Source organism: Panthera uncia, assembly GCF_023721935.1.
Source record: "Panthera uncia isolate 11264 chromosome D3 unlocalized genomic scaffold, Puncia_PCG_1.0 HiC_scaffold_8, whole genome shotgun sequence".
NCBI lineage: Eukaryota > Metazoa > Chordata > Mammalia > Carnivora > Felidae > Panthera > Panthera uncia.
In genome coordinates, this window is record NW_026057586.1 from 12,801,881 (window position 1) to 12,826,922 (window position 25,042).

General features: G+C 47.0%; 1 protein-coding gene across 1 annotated transcript; it reads right to left on the reverse strand.

Annotated features, from left to right (window-relative positions):
• Positions 1–43: 43 nt before the first annotated feature.
• On the reverse strand, positions 44–23,120 carry LOC125914445 (serpin B8-like). Its single transcript, XM_049619709.1, has 8 exons — positions 22,998–23,120; positions 19,489–19,648; positions 14,973–15,150; positions 13,312–13,449; positions 11,423–11,540; positions 9,701–9,843; positions 8,180–8,332; positions 44–6,418 (listed from the first exon to the last, which is right to left on the reverse strand). Exons 3-8 carry the CDS (start codon positions 15,138–15,140, stop codon positions 6,014–6,016), a joined length of 1,125 nt encoding a protein of 374 aa, XP_049475666.1. The 5' UTR covers positions 15,141–15,150; positions 19,489–19,648; positions 22,998–23,120; the 3' UTR covers positions 44–6,013.
• Between the last annotated feature and the right edge of the window lie 1,922 nt (positions 23,121–25,042).

A 25,042-nucleotide genomic window follows, 5' to 3' on the forward strand; every position in this document is an offset into this window, starting at 1 on the left:
TCTCTGTCACAAAAATGAATAAACGTTGAAAAAAAAAAATAGGGAAGTTACATTTATTGCGATTATTAAATTTAACAGTATTTGGTCTTATTTTTCTCAGCTTATTGTAGTTCTTATCACACCATACTATACCATGATTTCTCCATTCTTGTGTCAAATTTCTTTTTATTGTGAAATGTATCAGGCATATAACACAATGGATATACCAATGGGTATATTTAAATGTATATTTTTAAAGATTAATAGTAAATTTAATAAACATCAAATATCCACTACCCAGCTTAAGAAACTATCATGAATAACTCTGAAGCTTCCTGTTGGCCTAGCTGATCACATTCTTTTCCTGCCCTGGATTTAATAGTAGCTTGTATTTTGCATTAATAATTCCTGTATTTTTCTTATAGCTTTACTACACGTATACATCCTTCACAGCATAATGATCAGTTTGCTTACTGTTTAACTTGGTGCAAATGTAATTGACTCTTGCTATTTTTGTTCTACATTATGTTTTATGCTGATAGCTAGGATTAATTCACTTTCCCCAATATGTGGTATTCCATACAAATTTGTACAACTTCCAGAAGATACCACTCCACGATGATCTATATGAAAGGTGCTAACAATGTGAATAGCGCCCCAGAGCTCAGCAAGGTTATGACCCTGATTCTGCTAACTGCCTACAACAGAATTTATTCATTTTAATAAGTCAGCATTTTTCCTACAGGTTTTTTTTCAACATTTTTTCTTGCCATGAGGAACAATATTGCTATGAGCATTATTTTACATGTCTCTCAAACATACAGCTGCTCTAGTGGTAAACTAGGAGTGGGATATCTGATCATAGTCTATACAAATGCATGCAGTAGTAAACTGTTTTCCTCTTGCTAATTTGTCTTCGTGTTAAAGGGTCTCGGTGAAAACCCAAGATGGGTAGAGGTAAAGATTTCCTCCCCTACAAAAGCATAAGATGGACTGGACTGCCATTGCTGGCTTGGAAAATGGAAGAAGCAGGAGGCCAAGAAGCTGGGAAATGTCCCACTGACCGCTAACAAGGAAACACGAACTTGGTTCCACAAAGAGCTCAGTGTTGTGCTCAGTAACCTGAATGTCCCTGAAGTGTATTCTACTTTAGAGCCTCAGAAAGGAGCTGGGTAGTCCTGCCGGCACTCTGACTTTAACCTGGTAAGACTGGGGCAGGCAAGTCAAGTCTACTGACCTACCAAACTGCGAAATAACAAATCCACGTTGCGTGAGCCTCTGAATCTGGGGTCATCTGTCAAGGCAGCAACAGAAAACCAATACGGTAGGTGAACTTTGCTCGTGATAATGTTGTTGGTCCAAATGCTTTAATTTTTTTTCTAATTTTTTAATGTTTATTTATTTTTGAGAGAGACAGAGACAGAGAGTAAGCAGGGGAGGGGCAGAGAGAGAAGGAGACACGGAATCAGAAGCAGGTTCCAGGCTCTGAGCTGTCAGCCCAGAGCCCGATGCTGGGCTCGAATCCATGAACTGTAAGATTATGACCAGAGCAGAAGTTGGATCCTTAACCGACTGAGCCACCCAGGCATCCTGGTCCAAATGCTTTTAAATAACTGGATCAATGTTCTTTTTAGTTAATCTTTTCTGGTTGTGTTTATCTCTGACTGATGGATGGAAGCTCAATCAAGGCCAAAACAGGTTGAGTAGGATACAGACACTTGATGATCTTCCAAGCTTCATATTATAAAAACTTTTCTCTGGTTCATCCCTATGGTTTCCCAGGGAGGCAGGATGTCGGTACATCCTAGCCCCTTTGGCCTTGTTGTTCGTTCTAGGGTAAGTAAGTTACAAAATGGCCAATCCAAGACGATGGTTGATGGTTAGAGGGGTGGATATCCACCTCGAGTTCCGTGGGGAAAGAAAAGGAAGCTGACACTTAAGAGAAACAACAAAGCCAGAGATGGGGAGTGAGCCTAAGCCAATGGAGTCCATGGTCCTAGTTATTCCTCAGGTACTTTTCTAAGCTTGATATGGGATAATAAATTACTTTTTTCTTAAGTTAGACAGAAATGTGTTTCTGTCATTTGCAAAAGAAAAGCAACAGTACTGAATACTTTATTGATTTCTTGCTGATACTGTGATAAATTATTACAAACTGCAAGATCTGAAACACGAATTCACTATGTCACAGTTCCGCTGGTCGGAAGTCCAAGGCAGGTAGGTCTCAGTGGGCTAGAACCAGGGTACCCGTGGGGCTATGCTCCTCTCTGGAGGCTCTAGGGCAGAATCCATTTCCCTGTCTTCTTCAGCTTCTCCATCTACATTCTTTGGCTCGGTCCCCTTTCCTCCATCTTCAAAACCAAAAACATTGCATGTCTCTGCCTTTCCTCCATGGCCCCACCTCCCTCTGACCTCTAATTCCTATTTTAATTTGCTTTCATTAATGACATTGAGCATCTTTTCATATGTTTATTGACCTTTTCTGTTTTCTCCTTTGTGACTTAGCTCTTCAAGTCTTTACCCATTTTTCCATTGGCTTACCATTTTCTTAGATTCTTTCATGAAAGTATTTTGGTTTTGGATATTTCGCTTTTAATATCTTTTAAATGTGTTACACTATCATCTCCTGGTTTGAGCCTATGTTTTTATAATCTTTACGATGTATTTTAAAGTACATTTTTTTAAGTAGGCTTCACACCTAGTGGAACCCAGTGAGGGGCTTGAACCCACGACCGTGAGATCAAGACCTCAACTTAGATCAAGAGTCGGATGCTTAACCGATTGAACCACCCCGGTGCCCCTAAAGTACATGTTTTAATGTAGCTGATTTTGTCAGTTGTTTGCCTTAATTATTGCTTTTGTGTATTGTTTAAGAAATCTATCCCTTCCTGAGAGTCATAAAATACTCTGCTGTATTTTCTTGAAAAGCTTACAAAATTTGGTTTTCATATTTTGGTATTTAATCGCTCAGTAATCAATTTTGTTTTCTTTTATATAAGGAAGTTGTCCCAGCACATTATCTTGGGTTGGCATTTCCCTATTGCCCTCTAATGCCAGTTCTATCCCATTTCCATTTTCATATGTGAATATGCTTTTGAGCTCTATTCTGTACCTTTAATCTGTTTGTCTATCCCTGTGTAAACACCACACTGAATTATTAAAACTTTATCATAAGCTACAATATCTGGTACAGCGGTGCTCTGCAACTTGATCTTTTTCTGCAGGAGGGTGCTGGGTATTTTTGGCCCTTTGCTTATTCATATAAATCTTTCAATGTACTCGTCAAGTTCCACAGAAAACACTGCTGGAATTTGGATTAGAATCACATTACATCCACAGGACAAGTGAGGGAAAACTGATGACTTTTCAACTCAAGGTCTTTCTATTCATGGTACGAAATCTCTCCATTTCTTTTGGTCATCTCTGATGACTTTCTATAGCATTTTTTAAAATATTTATTTATTTTTGAGAGAGAGAGAAAGAGAGAGAGAGAGAGAAAAGAGAGCACGAGCATGGGAGGGGCAGAGAGAGAGGGAAGCAGGCTCCAGACTCTGAGCTGTCAGCACAGAACCTGACACGGGGCTCGAACTCACCGACAGCAATATCATGACCGGAGCCGAAGTCAGATGCTCAACTGACTGAGCCACTCAGGCGCCCCTCTCTAGCATTTCTTAATTTTCATTGTAACAGCCTTACTTATCTCGAATTAATTATTATTACTGAGAACACTATATTTTTTAGTGCAAAATTAACTACATTTCTCATTATTGCTTTTTAGATGCACAAAAATGCAAGTGAGACTTGTCTAATAATGAGTCACCAATTATATGCTGTGTCCAGTATACTATGCCAGGCGTGGTTCCAACCTCTTTACATGCCCAGTAAGTTCTCTCAACAACTCTATGGAGTTGGATCCTGTTCTCATCATCACTTTTCATGTTAGTTCCTGGGTGTTATGCTTGGGACACAGAGGGGCCCTCCGAGGACCTTTGCAGTTTTGAGACCCCATCTGGGCCGGGTTTCAGCTATATGGAACATCAGCTGTATAGAACATTTCCACTTTACTAGAGAGAACTCCCAAGCTAACCCCTGCCCAGAGATTTGAGGCCACTGACCTCTGACCTTGACATCCTGCTTCTGTCCCCTCTGGGGACAGAAGGATCTCAACCTGACCCCTACTCTGCTTTATTTGGAAAGCAAGGAGGTCTGGGTAAAAGTTGGCGAGTCTCCCTAAGTCACCTCCTGGCCCAGTCATAGGGACTGTCAGTGTGGAGACCTTAGAGGACTGCCCGACAGGCCTCCCCTGGCCTGGTACCTGGCCATTTGTTCACTGGTTCGGTTTCATGTGTACCTACATGTGTCAAAACCTATCAACCTGTACATTGTAAATATGTAAAGTTTTTTCTGTGTAAATTGTACCTCAATAAAGATTGCAGATTCTTTTAAATTAGAGGTGGAAATGAGATTAAAACTAAAAGATGCAGGCCTTCTAGTCCCGTGGATTAACTTTCGACCAAGTCTTCTTTGGAAAGTATAGCCCCTAAAATGAATGTGACCTAACAGAGAACGTATTCTAGCTTGATGAATCGTTAAGTAGAACTATAATATGGATGGTTCATATTACAGTAACTGTGAACTGTGAATCCAAAACAGAAGTCAGGAATAACCAATCATTAAAAAAAAAAGGAAGAGAAAATGGCCATCCACAGCTAGTGGTAGTGTAAATGGTAATGAACGGGGGGTTATAAATCCTTACGGCATTCTGGAGACTAATTTGGAAGAAGTCTCAAGATGTGCCCAACTTTTATCTTGACAGTACTTTTTAGGAACATTTCTTTTAAAATATGAAGGATGTGAGCGAATATTTAGTATGTTCACATAAGAGTACGGTATACAACATAAATCATTTTGGTTATCTAAATTGTCTAAAAGCAGATCCAATAGAAGAAAATAGAGCCTTAGAATAGGACACATGAAATTGATGACATAATTATCTTGAGGAAAGTTTATACCAAGTAAGGGTAGGAACAGCTACCAAAGTATATGATTAACTTGTGCTAACACGTTTCTAAACTTGCATTCGCATACACAGAATAGGGAAGGATATATGTCACTCATCGTGATTTAACAGTGCTGATTTAACAGTGCTGATTATGGGTGACTCCAGTTTTCTTTGGGACTTTTCAACAGCTTCCAAATTGCTACCATAATACAAATTTATTTTTTGAGTCAAAAGAATACTGCAGGGAGGCCCGTTTGTAAGCTAGATGGGCTGGAGACACATGTGAGCACAGGTGATGAACTAGAGGGACTCTGCTCCTGGCAGGTGCTTCCTGCGAAGGTCCCTGCGGGGCAGGGAGAGGCGGGGATGGTGCTTCAGAACGGAGAGGACCACACGGCACAGTCAGAGCTCTGCCTCCAAGCTCAGGCCTGAAGGGTTATGGCAAGAAGATCTGAAGGTGTTGCCTTCGTGAGGGACTGTGTGAGACGTGAGATACGCAGGGCGGTCCGTGCGACATTGGGGGAGAGACACTTCATCTCGGCTGCTTATCTGAGACTGGCTGGCTGCAGGGTTTCCTCTGTGGTGTTGGTCCCTGGCTGTGTGTGCAGCGGGGCTGGGCCCTGGCATCTCCACGTGGCCCGGCAGCGAAGGTGGGCAGAGCTTCGAGGTCACTGAAGGACGGGAAAGCGTACGGAGGGCTGGTTTGGGAATCCTTAACACCCACAAACAGCGAGAGCAGACTGAGAGGAGCAGGCCATCCTCCGATAAGCAGATGTGGGCAGAGTCACTGAGGCAGAGGAGCTCCCCGAACCCTCCAGAATAAGCATGGCCTTCTCATCCCCAAATGTCACACACCTGATGCCTCAGTTTTCCCAGTGCCTGGGGAATATTCGGTAAGAACGTTCACACACTTCCCGGGTGCACGCACTTTATTTTGGCATTCAAAGCACCTTACCAATTGGGTCACAAGGAATCTGCGTTAAAGCCAGGTGGGCAGAAGGGAAGAAGTGTGCACACGGGAACCGCCCCTCCTTACGGAGAAGAGAAGCGGCCGCAGAACAAGATGCTGTTGGTGCCGTGGTGCATGATGAAGAAAAGGAAAGGGTGGTCTGCACAAAATCTTGGTTCGATTCTGCAGCACCGGGCATTCCTGACCACGGCCGTGGCCGCGGCCGCCTCTGTGCCCTCCTCATTGACCTCTACGAAGCACTTGTGCGCGACCTTGGACACAGGCACATTCTTCTTTGCTGACATTCCCGAAAAGTCTGCCTTGGCTTCCTCAAACGCATCGGTCATACCTAAACCTCGAAGAAAAGACTCCAAGTCGTAACTCTCTGCCAGCTTCAATCGGGGAAGGAAAACCTGAACTTTTTCCTCAGTCATCTTTTCTGGATTTGTCCAGGCTGTGAACTTCTCGTATGTAAGTGTTTCTTCCACCTGAAATAATGAGGAGTCAAATCTTCAAATGTAAACACAACAGCCTGGTGCCCACGTCCCCACTCAGTTCCCCTCCCCGATGCCATGAGTTCTGGCCCAAGACAATCGACGGACATTTTCCTCTTGTAAACACACCAAGATTTCCCCTCAAATTCTCATCTTTTTCCCTGTTCTATGGATATAAGAGGAAAACAGCTAAAACAAAAAAAGAAACACTTGAAACAGGGGAGGTGTGTGGGGTTTTTTTAACTATCCGTACTAAACTCATTTCAAATATTTTTCGTTTAGAAAGCTCTCATGACCAATCGATTGTACTCGTGCGATGCACACTACTACGAACGAGAGAGACGGTCGGACAAAAAAGAGACAGAGCTTGGGTCGGAACTCTGACGGGTCAAAGAGGGGGAAACCGGGGACGATCTGAACAGGAAGGGAGACGTGGCTTCTGGGGAAGGGGAGCGCAGAAGCGGAGAATTCAACAAGACCGTTGCTTCTGGCATATTCGTGTTTGTCTTCTTGCCTGCCCTGGGGTTCGTTTCCAAACCTCCAGCCTCATCACTCATTCTGTTTGTCCACGATGAAAAAAGAAACAGAGGAGAAGAGAGCGAGACTGGCTGGCTGCAGGGTTTCCTCTGTGGTGTTGGTCCCTGGCTGTGTGTGCAGCGGGGCTGGGCCCTGGCATCTCCACGTGGGCCTGGCAGCGGAGGTGGGCGGAGCTTGTCCCCCTTCTCTTCACCACCTAGAGCCCAGGTGAGTGCCCCTCTCCAGTGATGGCTGTTTGGACATCAGCTCTGTTTCCCAGACTCTCCTAATTTTCTTCTTACGCGGCCACGACAGATCTCATCCGTGACGGACGCCACGGGAATCAGCAAGTGTTAGAAAGGAAGCCTTTCCCCAGCCCCGGAGAGCTAGATAACACGCTCACGACTGGTCCCGCACCTCCTTACAAATTGACTTTCTCCCATCCTGAACTGTGTTCCTTTTCTCTCATGGGAAGACGTCCCTCTCCTCCCGGCCAAGGGAAATTCTTCGCCGGTCCTTGAGACGCTTGCTACTCAAAGTGCGGCCCTTGACCAGCAGCATCGGAGACATCAGGAATCTTGTTAGAAATGCAAAATCTCAGGCCATACCCCCCCTGAGTCAAAATCTGCATTTTAGCAAGATCCCCAGGAGATTCCTATGCACATCAATGTTTGAGAAACACTGCCCAGATCAATCCTCCTCCTTTTCTAGTACTTTTGTTCAGTAATTATTGGGACCTCCGGGGCGCCTGGGTGGCTCAGTCAGTTGAGCATCCGACTCGTGGTTTCGGCTCAGGTCATGATCCCAGGGCTGTGGTATCGAGCTCCGCTCTGGGCTCTGCGCTAAGCCCAGAGTCTGCTCGAGATTCTCTCTCTCTCCCTCTGCCCCTCTCCCCTGCTTGCACTCTCTCTCCCTCTAATAAAAAACATTAATTTAAAAAATTAAAAAAAAATTATGGACACCTCAACCAGCCCCTCCCTTCAGAATAGAGAACAGGGCTCTTCTGGAACTCTCTCTTCTTAGCTTCATCAGAATGTGTCCTCACCAACCATTCCATTCCTAGGTAGATACTCAACAGAAATGCCAACACATGTCCACCCAAGACCTGAGATGATGTTCGGCCACTCCTCATAACCCTACACTGGAAATTCCTCAAAAGCTATCTGGTCGACGGACATAAAGACATGAGCGCCGGCTGCCTGCATGGACCCTCAGGCCCACTGGCAAGGGCTTCCTTACCACGGCGAGATCGGTGTTGTCATCTGGCAGCAGAACGACCAGGCACATCTCCTTCCCCGCGTAGGGCAGCTCCAGGACCTGCATGGGCACCTCGTCCACATAGCCCATTCTAAATTTAGCTTGCTTAAACATCATCTGCACGGTCTTTTTCTCCTAATGAAAATAGGAAACTTAAATCAGACTACTGAAAAAAAGGAGCACAGCTTACCAAAATAAGGGAAATCTAATTTGCAGAACCCCTAGGTACGTATAACAGGATTATGATTTCTGTGCATTATGCTGATAGATGGAAGATCTTCTTTATTACATATAAGTATTGAATACAACACGCTATTGTCCCAGCAGGTCAAATATTACCAGGCGAGAGAGGATAAAATTGGCAAATAGAGAGAGAGAGAAACATAAAACCCTACGTTATTTTTGGAAGAAGCCGTGTTTTTCTCTTCTGGGAAGATGCATTAGAGGAGCACTCCCAGTGACCTTATAATTAAGAATTATTTATCCAAGTTAAGGGGAGGATTAACTAATATTCAGGTTTGGGGGTTGAAGGATGTGGTTAGAAAAGATGTAGAGGCCACAGAGAGTTATATTTTTATTCTGGAAAGTTGCTCACTTATATAATTGGCTTTATGGCTTTGGTTTTCTTGGAGAGGGACCTTGACAAGAGTTTCAGTGTCCACCTTTTCTAAAGCTCGCATCAAACATATTCCAGACTTTCAAATCTGTGTGCAATGTGCTATCACCAAGTTGATGCACATCAAGTTTTCAGCTAATTGCTCCTGACAGCCAGACATTATCAGGCTCAAAAGGGAATACGGCCAAAAAAATTTCTTAAGTTAGGCTTTCAGTCTGAAGATCTGATGTCCAGCATGATGGCTGCAGTTAATAATACCGTAGGGAATGCTGGAAATTTGCTAAGAGAGTAGATTTCAGGCGCTCTCATCACAAAAATAATACGGTAACCATGTGAGGAAAGTGTATGTTACTTAGCTTGACTGTGGCACTTCTTTCACTATAATGCGTATATCAAAATCGTCTCACACACCGTAAACATATACGATTTTTCTTTTTAAGAAGGTCCAAAAAAATAACAAAGACAAAATTAGCCTGAACATCTGCTAACACTCTTTTTTTCTTGTGTTCGGAATTATATGGCTCTGACTTATAAGGCAACACACAGGCATAGTTCTCACTGATATTGCAAGAAGGTGTCTATGTAAATAGAGACGGTGATGGTACAATACAAACATAACTCCAAGGGTCAGAAGAAATTTTCTTTCAATCCAAATTAATATGACCCAAGACAGAAGAATCAGTCTGACAAAGGAAGCAAACAAACACAAAACTGTCAATATAAAAATGATTTCAGCTTTTCTCTTTCCCTGTCCAATAAAAGATACACGGGGGCATGAAATTCATTCAGAAATATAGTATGAACTACATTATTTTTTTCCATTCAATCACAATCTTTCCCAGAGCAGTATTTTAAGTCGTAGTACACCTGAAAATATATTTCCCTACCTGGTTGGTTTTAAAGGGCATTCCCCTTGTGAGCTTTCTGTCAAACTGCTCGTTCCACTTTCCTTTGAAATAGATGGCATTCACGAGAACCAGCTTCGTCAGTCGGTCAACTGTCCCAGGAGCCAGTATCTCTGAAATCTTACCTGCAAAGAATACGAGAGAACTTGATCGCTATTTGGGGGAGAGGGGAGGGGAATAAACATTGTTTCCCACAATCCTCTTGACATACGAAGCCTGGCTTGGTTGACAGCCAGGCTGGAATCCTGTCTTCCTGGCCACCTGAGGAACAGGGCGATGCATTGCAGTGCTGTGCACATACACAGGGTATTGCTCGTCCTTAAACAACAATCTTGAAGCAGGCAGGTCAACTATCGTTTTACCCTCACATTATAGATAGAGAAATTCAGGCCAGAGCATTTGCCTGACATTTGTGCCAAGGACCCATAGGTGGCAAGTGGCTGAGCTGAGAAAATAACCCAAGAGTCTTGAGTCTAACGGTAAGCTTCCCAGCCATGGCGCCATAATTTTTCAACCATGCCGCTACTAGCATGTAAAGCCAGATAATTCTTTGTGGTGGGGAGTGTCCTGTGCATTGTAGGATGTTAAGCCAGATAGCATTAACCCAACTGTAACAACCCAAGTATCTTCAGCCCTTGGCAGATGGTACCCAGGGGCTGATTCTGAGAATCACTGCTCTACGCCAACCTTCAAATCTCATTTAGGTGGGGAGAAGCTTCCAAAGGATGAAGGAATACAGACCTGAAAATGGGTGGAAGCAGTCTTCCTGAAGGCATGCATGGGGTAAAGGAATTAAGGGGTGCAATACAGGGGCCCAAACTGAGTTATCCAATGAGACCGGGGACAAAGTGAACCCCAATGCCCCCTCTGGCTCTGGTATTTGGGGGAAACATACTGATGGTCAATGTGACGAAGAGGAAGTGAGTGGTGTAGTGAGAGTAGTATATGGAGAACCTTCCAGCTTCCCCTCGTGACCCATTACTGCTGGATCAACTGGAGAGCAAGAGACCACTGCACATACAACGTAGGAAAATGTGAAACGCTCTGCCCTTCCGACGGTCATTATTTCATTGGCTTTCAGTGTAATCACGGCTGCCGCCTCACATGCACTGGGCACACACCAGAAAGACTGAGCTCTGTACTCAGAGCTCTGCGGGCTCCGTGGGGACTGCACCTCCAGAGTCTGCAGTAAAGTGGGAAAAGGTCGCGCTCTGAAAGCAAACTCAGCCACAGCCACGTCAGCCAGGGAGGGGAGGACTGCAGAAAAAACGAGCTATGCTCACTACCACAGGGAGATCACGTGAAACGTTGCCCTATCTCAGCTGCCACCTACACTGAATGTCACTCTACCCTCAGGGCAAGGCAAGGGTCTCCCCCTCCCCAGAAGGAAGGTTGACGGGGCCCCAAGGAGGAAGCAATTTTCGGAAATTTTCCAGCACAGTCCAGCGGGGAGAAGGTCTGAGATCCTTGCGCTAGGTTCACGTATTTTTTAGCAATCACCACTTCGTGATCTCATAAACCCAAGAAAACTATCAGAATTGCATTGCCGGCCTGAAAATCTGGCAAACACACACAAGAAGGTCACTGGTTGCGGGGCCCCCAGGGGGAGGGAGAGGCGGGGCAACACCGCGGAGGCCACAACCCCGCCAATCTCGGCTCTCTTTCCTGCAAAATGCCAGGTGCACTGCGGTGAAAATCTCTCACCTTCGGTCTTTTCTGTCACCCAGTCGTTTATGTGTCTCCTGCATTCTTCGGTGTCCTCTGCGAAGGACAACTCCTCCAGTTGTGCCTGGTAGAACTTCTCGCAGGACTCCCTAAAGGCCTGCAAACACAGGACACCGCGTGCACCCTGTTCAGCAAAGTGCCCACGAGTGCGAACGCATTTTTTCCTCTTAGCATATTTCCAGCATAAATTCCTGCACGGGCCGTCCTGCATCTTAAGACTCGTTCACGCAGTTGACAAAAATGTGTGGACCACCGGCTCCGCGCCTCACCCTGTGCCAGCTGGCAGACATCAGGGGAAAGACAAGATATCGGACCTGAGGCGGCTCACAGTCGGCTGGGAGAAACCACATCCACACACAGACGGTTACAAACGCTTCGAGAACACGGATGGCGGTAGGCATGCACAGAACCGCCGTGAGAGTCCCAGTCGGACACTCCAGCTCCACACTGACTTCCTGTTTGATCATCTGTCTGTCTGCCAGGCACTCTAACTTTCTTTGGCTCGTTTTCGTATCACCAGCACCAACCACAATGTCTGAAATTTGTGAATGACTGGGAGGCTCCATGGTGGAACCAGATCATCCTGAAATCTTTGGGTCCTCCCGGACTGGAATAGTCTAGATGTCAGGTCTAGATGTCAGGTCTAGATCACCGTGGGGCTGTGGGGGTAGGGAGGTGGGGATTAGGGACAACAGTGCCAAGGGCTGAGCCTTGAAATGTAAGGTAAGGTCAGCTCAGGAAGAGCCTGTACCCAGTACATGAAAACCCAAAGATAACTCACCTCACAAAAACTTGGTTTCAGATATAATGTGCCTGCAATTGGCTCCCATCCTCCGCCCATCTCCTGTTCTCAAATATTTTAGCTTCTACTTTAGCTTCTACAGAAGAAAGAAAAAGTAGAGAGAAAGAGAAGCCAAGCAACTGAGGAAAGGGGAAGGCGGCTCCCTGTGTCCCCAATATTCCCCAACGACAATACTCAAAGATCAGGCCAACATTCAACAATGAACACCAACTAGGAGATTCCTGGGATCATCAGTGCTTGTCCTAGAAGACCCAGAATTCTCTCCAATGATACTCAAGTCCAGAGCAGGCAACTTCCATGGGGTAGCACCCAACAGCAGCCAGGGCAGGGAGGTATTTGAGTCTCACAGAAGAATCCGTAGAACTGCCAGCCAGTAAGATGGCCAGGTTTGCCTAGATCACTTCATTAATCTGAGGTAGCATCAATCTGCATGGTGTGCGGCATAATTTTTTGGACCTCACTTACCGCAATATGGCAGGCTTTTACTGGACTAAGGAACTTGGGAATTATATGCTTCAGAAAATAGGCACCACACGGATTTAAAAACCTGTTTTATGAACCAATTTTCATTTGAGAAAGACTACTCTGTCAGGAATGTGGAAGAACCTGGCAGGACTTGGAGAGTTCCATAGGGAAGAATTAAAATAATGGTAAAGAAGATACAGTGAGAGTCTGCACCCAGGCAGTGGTGGTGGTGATTCAGAAGAGGGGACAAATGTAAGAGGCCTTGAGAGACCAGGGGACAGCCTAACAACCAGAGGTGAGACTGGGGATAGCTGTGTAGGCACACAAGACAGTGTGGTCACTGAAGAGAGGAGTCAATGGGGAGAAGCAGGTCTGGATGCAGGAGGATGGACATACTGAGTTTGACATCCGGAAGGAATCTATCAAGAACAACTTTAAAATGGACATAGTTCAGAGGCAAACATAAAATTCAAAATTACAATTACAGAAGTACAATTCTGAGCACATTTATAAGGCAAGAGAATTATACTTCATCTCTGTTCTTTCGTAGTTTCTATTTTATTTTCAATTTCTTTAACATCGATGTGCAAGTACAACTTACTGGAAAGAAGTCACACGTCTTCTCTCCAAACAGTCTGTTGGCAGTTTTGAGCACGTACTGAGTGCCAGATTTGTTCACCTCCGTGAGAAGTGCCTGGAAACTTTGGTGAACATCTCCACTTCCGTTCAAACAAAGAGCCTGGTAAGAGAAAACAAGGGCACAAACTTGTAACACTGCCGCCATCTTGGTCCCCCAAAGAGCAATCTCCACACAAACGCCTGCACTGAAAATCACAAAGGATCCTACCTTGAAAGGAGTTTGATTTAATCCTCACACAGTCCTTTTTCACCTGGGCACTACTGACTTTTGGGGCCAGATACTTGGTTGCTGTTCTGTGTAAGGTATTTTGCAGCATTTCTGGCCTCTACCCACTAGATGTCAGTAGCACCTCTCATTTACGACAACCAAGCTGCCCAGACAGTGGTGAACATCCCCTGGAAGGCAAAATCGGCCCTAGGTGTGACCCACTGCCCTGGTAGATTTCTCCACTTAGAAACGTGGGTGTGATGGGGACCTGGGGGGCTCAGTCGGTTAACCCTCCGACTTTGGCTCTGGTCATGATCTCAAGGTTCATGAATTCGAGCCCCACGTTGGACTCTATGCTGACAGTCCAGAGCCTGGAGCCTGCTTCGGATTCTGTGTCTCCCTCTCTCTCTGCACCTCCCCTGCTCACGCTCTGTCTCTCTCTCTCTCAAAAATAAACAAACATTAAAGAAGAATTTTTTTTAATAAAAAAATATAAATAAGAAAGGCAGGTATGATAACTCAGGAGGGAATCAGAACAGAACAAATAGATAGCTGGAATGAATCCAGCACGACCCAGGGAATACAAGAATGAGCAGAAATCAACAGAAAATACTTCATCAGCAACTTCACAGAAGTTCTCCAGATCAGACTGTGACTTCCAAGTCAAGTCGTTCCTCTGTCTCCCAAGGGCCCGGGTCCAAAGCCCCCCTCCTCCAGTGAGCACTTCCAGAGGGCGCCCGCGCACCCCTGCTATTAATGGGAAAGCGGTGTGCATTGGCAATGTTCTGGGACACTCACAAGGTTGTCGAAGAAACGTAAGGTACAAAGAGGTTAAAGACTATTCCCCTCAAGTGTTTGCCACTACTTGGTTTGCAGCGCAGATCCCACAGAACCCAGTTCAGACCAATCAGATTCTATATTCCCTCTAAAAACTTCCGGAGGCAGACGTCCATGTTTGTGTTCCATGTTTGTGTTACTTTCATCTTGCACTTGTGCACACACAATCATACACTTTTAGAAAGAACCCATGTAACAGAAAGTTGATTCACACGGCTACAATTCAATCTGATACAGAACATTAGAAAAAATTTAAAATATAACAAAGTTGAAATCCTCGGACTTCTTGTGGGACAGAATTATAGCTTATCCTACTTATCAAAGTTTGCTGTAACATATTGATGCCTCTATCCAGTGCAAATGACATAATGACTTGATTTCTCCTGTAAACGCTAAGGGTAGACGGTGGCTCTTAAATAATTCCCATTTCTGCCCATGTCTGCTCTCTTTCCCTCACCACGGTGCCCCTCGCCACCGACCAGCCACACTGGTGGTGATCCGCTGTGGTGAGGTATGAAGAAAGCATCAGGAAGCAAAGAAGCAGCCCACTGCTCTTCCTCTGCGACAGGCAGGCATACCTGGGACATCTGGGTGGCAGTGTTTCCTTTGGCCCCCATGAAGACCATGGCCAGGGCAGACGAGATGCTCAGCGGGGAGCAGAACACATTTCGTGAGCTGTCCTCTTTACCCAACATTTTTAATAAGTTGATGGCAAAACTGCCATTGGCTTCACAGAGATCATCCATCAGGAAAGGTCTGCACCAAAAAAAAGCACAACAGGGAGGCACATCAGCCAAGCCCACTGTTAGGTCATCTAGTCACGAGTGCCCGTCAGAGGCCACTGGGTGTGGTCAGCAGAATATCCACGCCCCCACAGCCATCCACATGGAATCTCCCAGCCCTTCGGCATCTTCCATGGCATTAGGGACCTTGCAGATGTGATGAACTGAACCAAGGATCGTGAGATGGGGAGATTTCCTGCATTATCCAGGGGGGCTCGGTGTAACTACAGGGCCTTTACAAGAGGAAGGCAGGAGGTGAGAGCCAGAGAAGGAGATGACACAACAGAAGCAAAGGCCAGAAAGGACACGAGGCCACGGAGCATGGAATGCAGGCAGCCTGTAGGAGCTGCAAGAGGCCAGGAAACAATTCTGCCCTAGAGCCTCCAGGAAAACATGAAGCTCTGCGGACCTATATTGATGTAATTTCTTATGTCTGTCTGTCTGTCTGTCTGTCTGTTTAGAGCGTGAAAGCACAAGCCAGGAGGGGCACAGAGAGGGAGAGAGACTCCCAAGCAGGCTCCACGCTGTCAGCAAAGAGCCCAACGCGGGCCCCATCTCACCAACCCGTGAGATCATGACCTGAGCCGAAATCAGGACTCAGACACTTAACCGACTGAGTCACCCAGGCGCCCCTCTGTAGGCCTATTATGGACTTGTGACCTCTAGAGCTGTAAAATAATAAATTTTACTGTGTTCAGGCAGTAAATTTAGGGTAAGGCGTTACAGTATTAATAAGAAACTAATACCCTGGTTTATTCACAAAGCAGCCAATCGCAGGGCTGAAGGATGAATGCCACCCTCAGCAACAGGACCACTGCAGGGGCTCAGAGTCCCTTCGGGACCTGACGACTCCCTCCCTTCGTGTCACAAAGGCCAATGCGTCTCAGTGCCAGGTTCTCAGGTTTTACGGGAATCTCTTAATCCCCACAACAATACATGAGGTCACCACAGTTGACCCACCCTAGAGACAGGGAGCCTGGGCGAGGACCATGAGCCTCTTCCAGATCCCACAGACGGTCATCAAGGAATCTGGGTCGGAACCTGCGATCTCAACCCAGAGCCTGAATTCATCATTACACAAACCCCTCACTGCTTGCAAGTTCTCCCTCAGTTTGGTCTCTCTATATAATCTATAAACAGTGTTCTGTTATAAATAAGTCTTGGTAGGAGCCTGGGGGGCTCAGTCAGCGAAGCCTTTGACTCTGGATGTCGGCTCAGGTCACGATCTCACAGTTTGTGAGTTCAAGCCCCGTGCAGGGCTTTGCGCTGACAGCATGGAGCCCTACTGGGATTCTCTCCATCTCTCGCTGCCTCTCCCTCTCTCTCTCTCTCCATCAGAATACATTTTAAAAAATAAAAATAAATAAATCTTGGTAAATAAATACATTTCTGTCACCATGTTGTGTGAAATCAACTGGATGGATTTCTTTCTATTTTTTTTTAACGTTTATTTATTTTTGAGAGACAGAGAGAGACAGAGTGTGAGCAGGGGAGGGGCAGAGAGAAAGACACAGAATCTGAAGAGGCTCCAGGCTCTGAGCCGTCAGCACAGAGCCCGATGCGGGGCTTGAACTCACGGACCGTGAGATCATGACCTGAGCCGAAGTCGGACACAACCGACTGAGCCACCCAGGTGCCCCCTTTTTTTTAATTAAAAAAATTTTTTTTTTACATTTATTTATTTTTTAGAGACAGATAGAGACAGAGCATGAGGAGGGAGGGGCAGAGAGAGAGGGAGACACAGAATCAGAAGCAGGCTCCAGGCTCCGAGCTGTCAGCACAGAGCCTGACGCGGGGCTCGAACCCACAAACTGTGAGATCATGACCTGATCCGAAGTCGGATGCTTAACCAACTGAGCCACCCAGGTGCCCCCCCTTTTTTTTTTAATTTTTTTTAACGTTTATTTATTTTTGAGACAGAGAGAGACAGAGTGTGAGCAGGGGAGGGGCAGAGAGAGAAAGAGAGAGAGAGAAAGACACAGATCAACTGGATGGATTTCAACACATTTTAAAGGTGGGTTTAGGATGATCTGACCTAAAATAGGAGCTCCTGGGAAGACAGAAAATTCACTTTGAATCAGGAAGACTCCAAAAGACACACTATTTTCCATGGACCATATCTGGTTTGAAATTGGGGGGAGTGGCAAGCACCCAGCAACAGAGCCCATAAGCAGGGAAACAAAATATGAATGTAAATCTCAAGTCATTGGGTGAACACTCTGAGTCAGAGGCACCAAATCTGAGTCCAACCTGACCAAGCCAGCCTTGACCTTCATCTCAGCTTATTCCTTCCTGCCTTCCTGACCTCTCTCCCTTTCCTTAGAGCATTTACTTTAAACAATGTGTCACTGTAAATTGTTTCCCTGCTCTGTTGAGATAAAAATACAGTAAAACCTTGGATTGGGAGGAACTTGTTCTGCGAGTGTTCTGCAAGATGAGCAAACATTTCCAGTACATTTCAACTCGATAAATGAGTGATGTCTTGCAATTCAAGTAGTACGTGACGCTGAATGTCACATGATCACACTGAGCCAATGGTTCCTCTCTCTCTCTCTGTCTCTCTGCGGGATTGTGGGTGATCATCTCCCATGCTCAGGCAACGGCATTTGGCAGAAATCAGTGATTTTTCAGAACGTTGGGAGGTGCCCACAACAGGCACTAGTATATTTTTTGTCACTTCAAAGCACCCATGGACAGTCCTTTGCTTTTCCATACAAGCTTTAGGAATGCTTTCCTTCATTCTAGGTCAGGCTGCCTGCAGATACAGACCCGTTCCTCGGCTGCCTTATTGCCAGTTACGTTAAATACAGTATATGGCAAGAGTTTATTGAAAGTCATCCTACGCAATAACCCTCCTTTCTCTTGCTTTCCTCACACCAGCCATGTAGGTTTTCAAAGGTAAGTGCAGGTTAATTTGTTCATTTTTCTTTCTATTTTCTATTCTCTTTATGGTTTAATATTATATTACAGCATTATAATAATTTTTATATGAATATTTTTGGGTTGTGCAATGAATCATCTGACTTTCCGTTATTTCTCCTGAGGAAATTCACTTTGATATACAAATGCTTTGGATTACATGCATGTTTCCAGAATGAATTATGCTCACAAACCAAGGTTTTATTGTATTTTTTAAAAGCCTCTTTCCTGTTTTAAACCCAAGACATTCAGTCTTTCTCAATCCCTAGAAGGCATTCCTTTAAAAATGGAATTATCAAGGGGCTCCTGGGTGGCTCAGTTGGTTAAGTGTCCGACTTCAGTTCAGATCATAATCTCACAGTTCATGAGTTTGAGCCCCATGTCAGGCACTGTGCTGACTGCTCAGAACCTGGAGCCTGCTTTGGATTCTGTGTCTCCCTCTTTGTCTGCCCTTCCCCTGTTCATTCTCTCTTCTCTCTCTCTCTCTCAAAAATAAATAAATATTTAAAAAATGGAATTAGCAGGGTGCCTGGGTAGCTCAGTTGGTTAGGCATCCAACTCTTGATTTCAGCTCAGGTCATGATCTCACAATTTCGTGAGTTCCAACCCTGCATGAGGCTCTGTGCTGACAGTGCAGAGCCTGCTTGGGATTCCCTCTCTCTCTCTCTCTCTCAAAATAATTAAATAAATTAAAAAAAAAAGAAAGACATTTTTAAAACATCAACCAAGAGAATACAATAATAACACAGCTTGCACGGCAGTATGCTATACTTAACAGGTCATTAGAGGACAGAAGTGAAAGCTTCCTTCCTCTGGAAGCCTCTCCAGACCCTTCAGCTGCACAGTTTGAACCCCAGGGCTGCAGACTTGGGGAAACCGACGTGTCTGCAGCAGGCGAGTCCCACAACAGATCAGGGCCCAGCCTCCCTGCAGGCCACTCCCGGCCCCACATTCCCTCACCTCAAATTTGAGGACTTTTCAGAAAATAAACAGCTAGAAGCCAAAGGGATAGGCGACCTTCACAGCACTGGGCCGCCAAAGAAGGTGGCACTGAAGAGCCCAAAGGAGGAGAGCCTTTGGTAAACAGGAATGTGGATGTGATCCTACCTGAGCATAAGTGTAGGCTGGTGAGTGTGAGTGCGGGTGTGTGTGTGTGTGCGTGCGTGTGTGTGCGTGCGTGTGTGTGGTCCGGCCTGAACAGGCAAAGGAGTGAACTGGGATATCACAGCAATCCCAACTTTATGTTTTAACTGCACTTAATGGCAAATGCCTGCTTCTGGTTTCTTCCACCTTTCTTCTTCCTTCACTTGCATGCCATCAGGTGCTGGTCACTAGCAGAGTATTCACCATCAGTGTCTGCCCCACGGCAATGACTCACTGGGTGCACACTCACCGCAAAAGCACCTCCGGGGCGGGTCCCAGGTCACAGCGGTGAAGAGGCAGGAGCTGGAACAGGAGAACCGAATGATTCTTTCCCCCCGCTGGCTCTCGGTGCCCCAACCTCAGGTGTCTATTAAGCCTTTGAGAGGGCTGGACTTCAACCAAAGTGGAACCTGCCCAATAAACATGAAAAGGACTGAATTTCAATACAACATGCAACGACACCTCTGGGTACCAGTGCCACCACGGAGTTCAGTGTTGTGTCACAAAAACACAACAATGTGGAAAGATTTCCAGGCTGTAACATAAGTCGGCATTAAGCTAGTTTTTCTTTGATGAACAGGGTCAGGGCAATTAAAGACTGTCCTCAAGGCTCACAGTAAGAGTAGCAGATTGGGCAGCAAGTACGAGGCGTCGCTCTCCCCCCCCCACCGCCCGGAGGGACCCTGAATGCCTCTGATCCCCTCGCTCCCTCCACCTCCCCACAGACGCGTCCAAAAGTGGATTGAGCCAAACAGCATTTATGCAGAACTTTCCTTATGTGGTTTAGAGAGGAGAACAAGCAGTAGATGCCATAATTCCTGACTGGGAGCTCCCACCCTAGAGACACACACACACACACACACACACACACACACACACAGAAACGTGTGGTCTCAAGCCAACTGTGTGCTCTGAAACCGGATATTTTACAAAGTGCTAAGGAAGCCCACGGAGAAGTGGAATAGTGGAATGAATTCTCTTTAGAAGCTCAGGAGAAGGTGCGGAGTAGCTGGCTCTAAGGGGCTGGGCAGGGGTCTCTGTGAGGCCGTGACAGGGGAGGTGACTGCTGAGGCTGCAGCCGGGGGTGGGGCTGGCTGGGGGAAAGACGGCAGCAGGTGCATGGTGACGGCAGCAGGTGCATGGTTCGTGCACGTGGGGCCCAGGGAGGGGGGTCTTGGGTGACAGGCAAGGTGTGCTGAGACAAGAAGTTTGCACTGGAAAAGCCAGGTATGGTATTTAAACGAATGTCGTACAGGCGTGCCCTGGGTTTTAGGAAACTGCAGTGGCCCGCCGCTGAGCCTGGGGAAGCCGCCCACCCACCCCGGCCACAGACCAGCCGCTGCCAACCACCGAGGAAACGCGAGCCCCAGAGAGCGGAAGGTGGCATTGCCGGGCTGGGTGACTGATCATACGAGGGACAGGGAGCAGGAAGGGTCAGGGCCTACGCCCAGGCTGGTTAGAAACAAGAGCACAGGCCCCACGTGGAGTTGCTTATGCTCAGCCCCAGATCCGGAGACTTAACCTAATTACATTCTGGCTCTCCCAGAATCGGAATCTTAAACCAGTCAGTCGGGAGCTGCCTGACCAGCTCCAGCGAGGTCATCGACCTGACAGACCCCTGCCATCCCCTAGGGGAAAGGGGCTTTTGCGATATGTCTTCCCCGTGTAACTTCCTCGTTCCCAATCCCTTCTGCTTATAAATCTTTGCTTTTGCACAGCTCCTCAGAGCTCCTTTCCGCCTGCTAGATTGGATGCTGCCCCATCCAAATTAATCTTGCTCAAATACACTTTTTTTTTTTTTAGAAAATGCTTATTTACTTATTTTGAGAGAGAGAGAGAGAGAGAGAGAGAGAGGGTGCACGCACATACTGGAGCAGGGGAGGGGCAGAGAGAGAGGGAGAGAGAATCCCAAGCATGTCCCACAATGTCAGCGTAGAGCCGGACATGGGGCTTGAACACAGGACACGAGATCACGACTTGAACCGAAATCAAGAGTGGGACCTTCAACCGTCTGAGCCACCCAGGCACCCCTAAACGTAACTTTTTAATACGTCTCAGTTTATCTTTTAACAGACTTGCAGCTAATTTACGCTTAGGGTGAACCACGAACCATCGGAAATTTGTATGAGGAGCCAGATGGAATGAAAAAGGTGATCCATCCCGAGTCGGATGTGTGGAACGCACCATACTGAAGACGGGCACACGTCCCAGAGCGAGAGATTGGAGCCATCAGCGCTCAGACTGCCCAAGATTCTAGGCGAATGGGAAGAAATTACTTAGAACATACAGAGAAGGCATAGGAGAAGAAACTCACCCAGTTTTTAAAAATTGCCAGCGTGGGGCGCCTGGGTGGCGCAGTCGGTTAAGCGTCCGACTTCAGCCAGGTCATGATCTCGCGGTCCGTGAGTTTGAGCCCCGCGTCAGGCTCTGGGCTGATGGCTCAGAGCCTGGAACCTGTTTCCGATTCTGTGTCTCCCTCTCCCCTCTCTCTGACCCTCCCCCGTTCATGCTCTGTCTCTCTCTGTCCCAAAAATAAGTAAAAAACGTTGAAAAAAAAAAAAAAAAAGAATTGCCAGCGTTTGCAGGTAGAAAAAGGAGTCAGACAGGAGGACGACAACAGTCAGGGATGCCCTGGGAGACCTGGGAGGGTGTGACTGGGGGGCCCAGGGAAACAGGACAGGAAGGCAGCACAGGGGGAGGGAGGCAAGGAGTGGGAACGGCAGCTGGGGAGCACCTGGGAAGTGGGGAGTCCATTAAATTAAGTACTGTGGCTGCAGATGAGGTGGAAACAGGCAAGGAAGCATTTTCTCAAGTTGAGGAAAAGCAGCCAAAGAACAGATGAAAGATGTGAAAGGGGGCGCCTGGGTGGTTCAGTTGGCTGAGCCTCAGACTTCAGCTCAGGTCATGATCTCACAGGTCCCTAGGTTCCAGGCTCGCAGTTGGGCTCTGTGCTGACAGCTGGGGTCCTGGAGCCTACTGGAACTGTGTCTCCCCCTGTCTCCTCTGCCTCTCTCTCTCTCAAAAATAAATAAACATTTAAAAAATTTTTAATAGAAAAAGAAAGATGTGGAAGAAAGAAAGACAAAGAATATGGAAGAAAAACAGATAACAAGAAAGACAAAGACTACGGCAGAAAACCAGAAAACAAGAAGGAAGGAGGGAAGCCCGGCAGGAGCGAGGAGGCAGAGAGGAGGCGGGAGGGACCGCGGAGCCCGCAGGCATTCCCCCGGGAGGTGGCGCTGACCCAGCACCTCCCCGGAGCTGGCCCCAGGCTCCATGAAACTCCAGGCCCGGCTGCCCCGGGCGCCCGGGTGTCCCTGCTGCACCCCTGCGGCGGTTCCCACGCACCCTCGCAGGGGCTCCCGCCTCGCCTTCTCCCGCAACAGCACCCCAGGCTTGGGGCACCGGCCTCCCCCTCCTGCTGGCAAATCGCGGCGCGGTGGCGTCAGCCGGCCCGGAGTCACTCCCACCCCGGGGACCCCCTCCTACCCCGGGCGCGTCTGCGCGCCGCGCTCCCGCGCTGGTGCCACCGCCCGTCTCGCCGACGCTCACCTTAACGCCCCACGCGGCGACCCCGCGGCCGTCCGGGGCGATCGGGCCGCGCCGGCAGCGCCCCCTCCCCCGTCCTCTCCTCCCCCTTCTCCTGCCCGCCCGCCTCCCTCCCTCCCCGCCCGGGTCCCGCGCCGCCGCGCTCCAGTCGGGGGACCCCCGCCGGGGGGGGGGGGGACCGGGGCCCCGCGCGCCTCCCAGCCCCGGTACCTGGGCCGTTCCTGCTCCTGCTGCGGCTGCTCCTCTGGCCGGCTGCGCGCTTCCCGGCCGCTGAGATCTCGGGCGAGGCTTCCGGCGGGTGACTCAGAGCCGACCCGGATTGCAGGGCTCCGCGTGTTGTCCGCGGGAGGAGCCCCAGCCTCCCCCGCGGTCCTCGTGCCCGGGCCGGAGCGCACTTGGCCTCGCGGGGGAGGCTGGCGCCGAGGCTGGTGAAGGTGTTTGCAGAACGCGTCCTCGATTGAGGCTCGGTTCGTTCGCCTGGGTTGGTTGGCGCAGTATTCGTGGTGGGTGGGTGGGTGCGTGTGTGTGTGTTCGCGCGCGCGCCCGCCCAAGAGCAGTTTCAAATTTGGGACGTCGCCTTGGAAATTGACTAAAAGCAAGACCAGAGGTTAAAGGTTCTTAAAGCCGGTGGTTTCCAAACCTTTTCGGTAGGACACCCATCAAGAGAGTTTTTGAGCGTGCGTCTCTGCTATCCATATGAAGTCATATGTGCCAATGTGCTAAATAGTAACATAAACGCTATAGAACATAAAAATTTCAAAAACTAAAAAAAGAAATTTTAGAATCTGAAGCAGGCTCTAGGCTCTGAGCTGTCAGCACAGAGTCCCAGGGATTGTGAGATCATGACCTGAGCTGAAACCCAGTGCTTAACCTACTAAGCCACCCAGGCACCCCAAGTTCAGTTTATTTCTGAATTGGGATTGATAGCTGTCATAAGGAAATGCTTCTCAGGAGATGGGTTGATTAAAATAGATAAAGCCATCATTGTTTGTATTGACTAAACCTTGACACTTGGTTTTCATTCACATACTAACTGTGCAGATTCCTGGTTGAAGTCTAAATGTTAAAAATCTGTTTATCCTCTTGAAAATCGTTTGCTTTTGCAAACCAAAATTTTGCAACATTATACTTTCAATATGTGAACAGGTAGAAGCCCATCAAATCTTTTCTTTTGGGAAGATTTTTACGAAGTTCACAAATTATATTTGCAAGTTTTTTTAAGTGCCCATATTTGAAAGTTTTAACATTATTTTAGTAATAAAATCAGATATCAATGGAAAAACATCCCAATAGATGTTCTCAAAATGATCACTCAAAAGCAGTTGATTTCTCATTCATAGATAAAACATGCCTTTACCTAAAGGCAGCTGTCAATCAGCAGTGTTTTTTAAAAAAAATACTTCCTAGATGTTTTACTAGTAACAGCCACTTATCACAGAAAAAGTCAGCACATTTGGAACACTAGACTTTTTTTAAAAAATGCAAATAATTAATTAACCTCACACCAATGCCGTGTGTTGTGGAGAGCCCTTAAGTTTAAATAAGAGGTGAATCGAAAGGCCCAATTGGTCAGAAAGTCTGTAAATGCAGAGAAAAATCCAGGTAGGTAAGTAGGTGAGCTCCGTGGGGAGCAGTACCTGTCTGCTCTGATATCTTTTATAAATATTTACAAAACTGAGATTTTACTGTGGTAGGGTCCCCTCCCTAAGGAAAGAAATCTCAAGGCCGCTTGAAAACACCCCTCACGACCTTGTAACATGAGACCACTTAATCAGACCGCCCCCCCACTCCCATGGGGGACTCCCGTGGGGGGCTCCCGTGGGGGACTCAGTTCTTTGGGTATGAAACCAACTGAGCCTGGGTGCCCGCAGGAATATGCCAGCAGGAATATGCCTGCAGGAATAAAGTTGCTTCCTGGAAAGAAAAGCCTCGGGGTCACAACCCTCGACCCTCCCTCCGTGCAGAATCCTGCTACATTGTCAGTGAGGATTGTAACACATTCACAATGAGTCATCACAAAAGGTCAATACGTGTGACAAAAAGTATTTGATTTCCACGTCAAAAAGATGCCATAAAACTAAAAGGTGAATAAGAGGATAAGAAAATATTTTAAAAACTCTTTAAATGTCACTTAAATAGCTCAAGAGAAAAGCTGATTTAAAAAAAAAAAAGACAACAGACCCTAGTAGAAATCATGTGCCAAGGACATTAGCAAACTTGTGGCAAAGAAAAACAGTGGCTCTTTTACACCTGGA

Coding starts and splice junctions, on each gene's coding strand:
- LOC125914445 (XM_049619709.1), bottom strand. CDS start 15,140: ATGGATGATCTCTGTGAAGCCAATGGCAGTTTTGCCATCAACTTATTA. Junction 9,844..11,422: donor GGTGACAGAAAAGACCGAAG/GTGAGAGATTTT, acceptor TATTCTTTGCAG/GTAAGATTTCAGAGATACTG. Junction 8,333..9,700: donor TGCCCTTTAAAACCAACCAG/GTAGGGAAATAT, acceptor TATTTTCATTAG/GAGAAAAAGACCGTGCAGAT.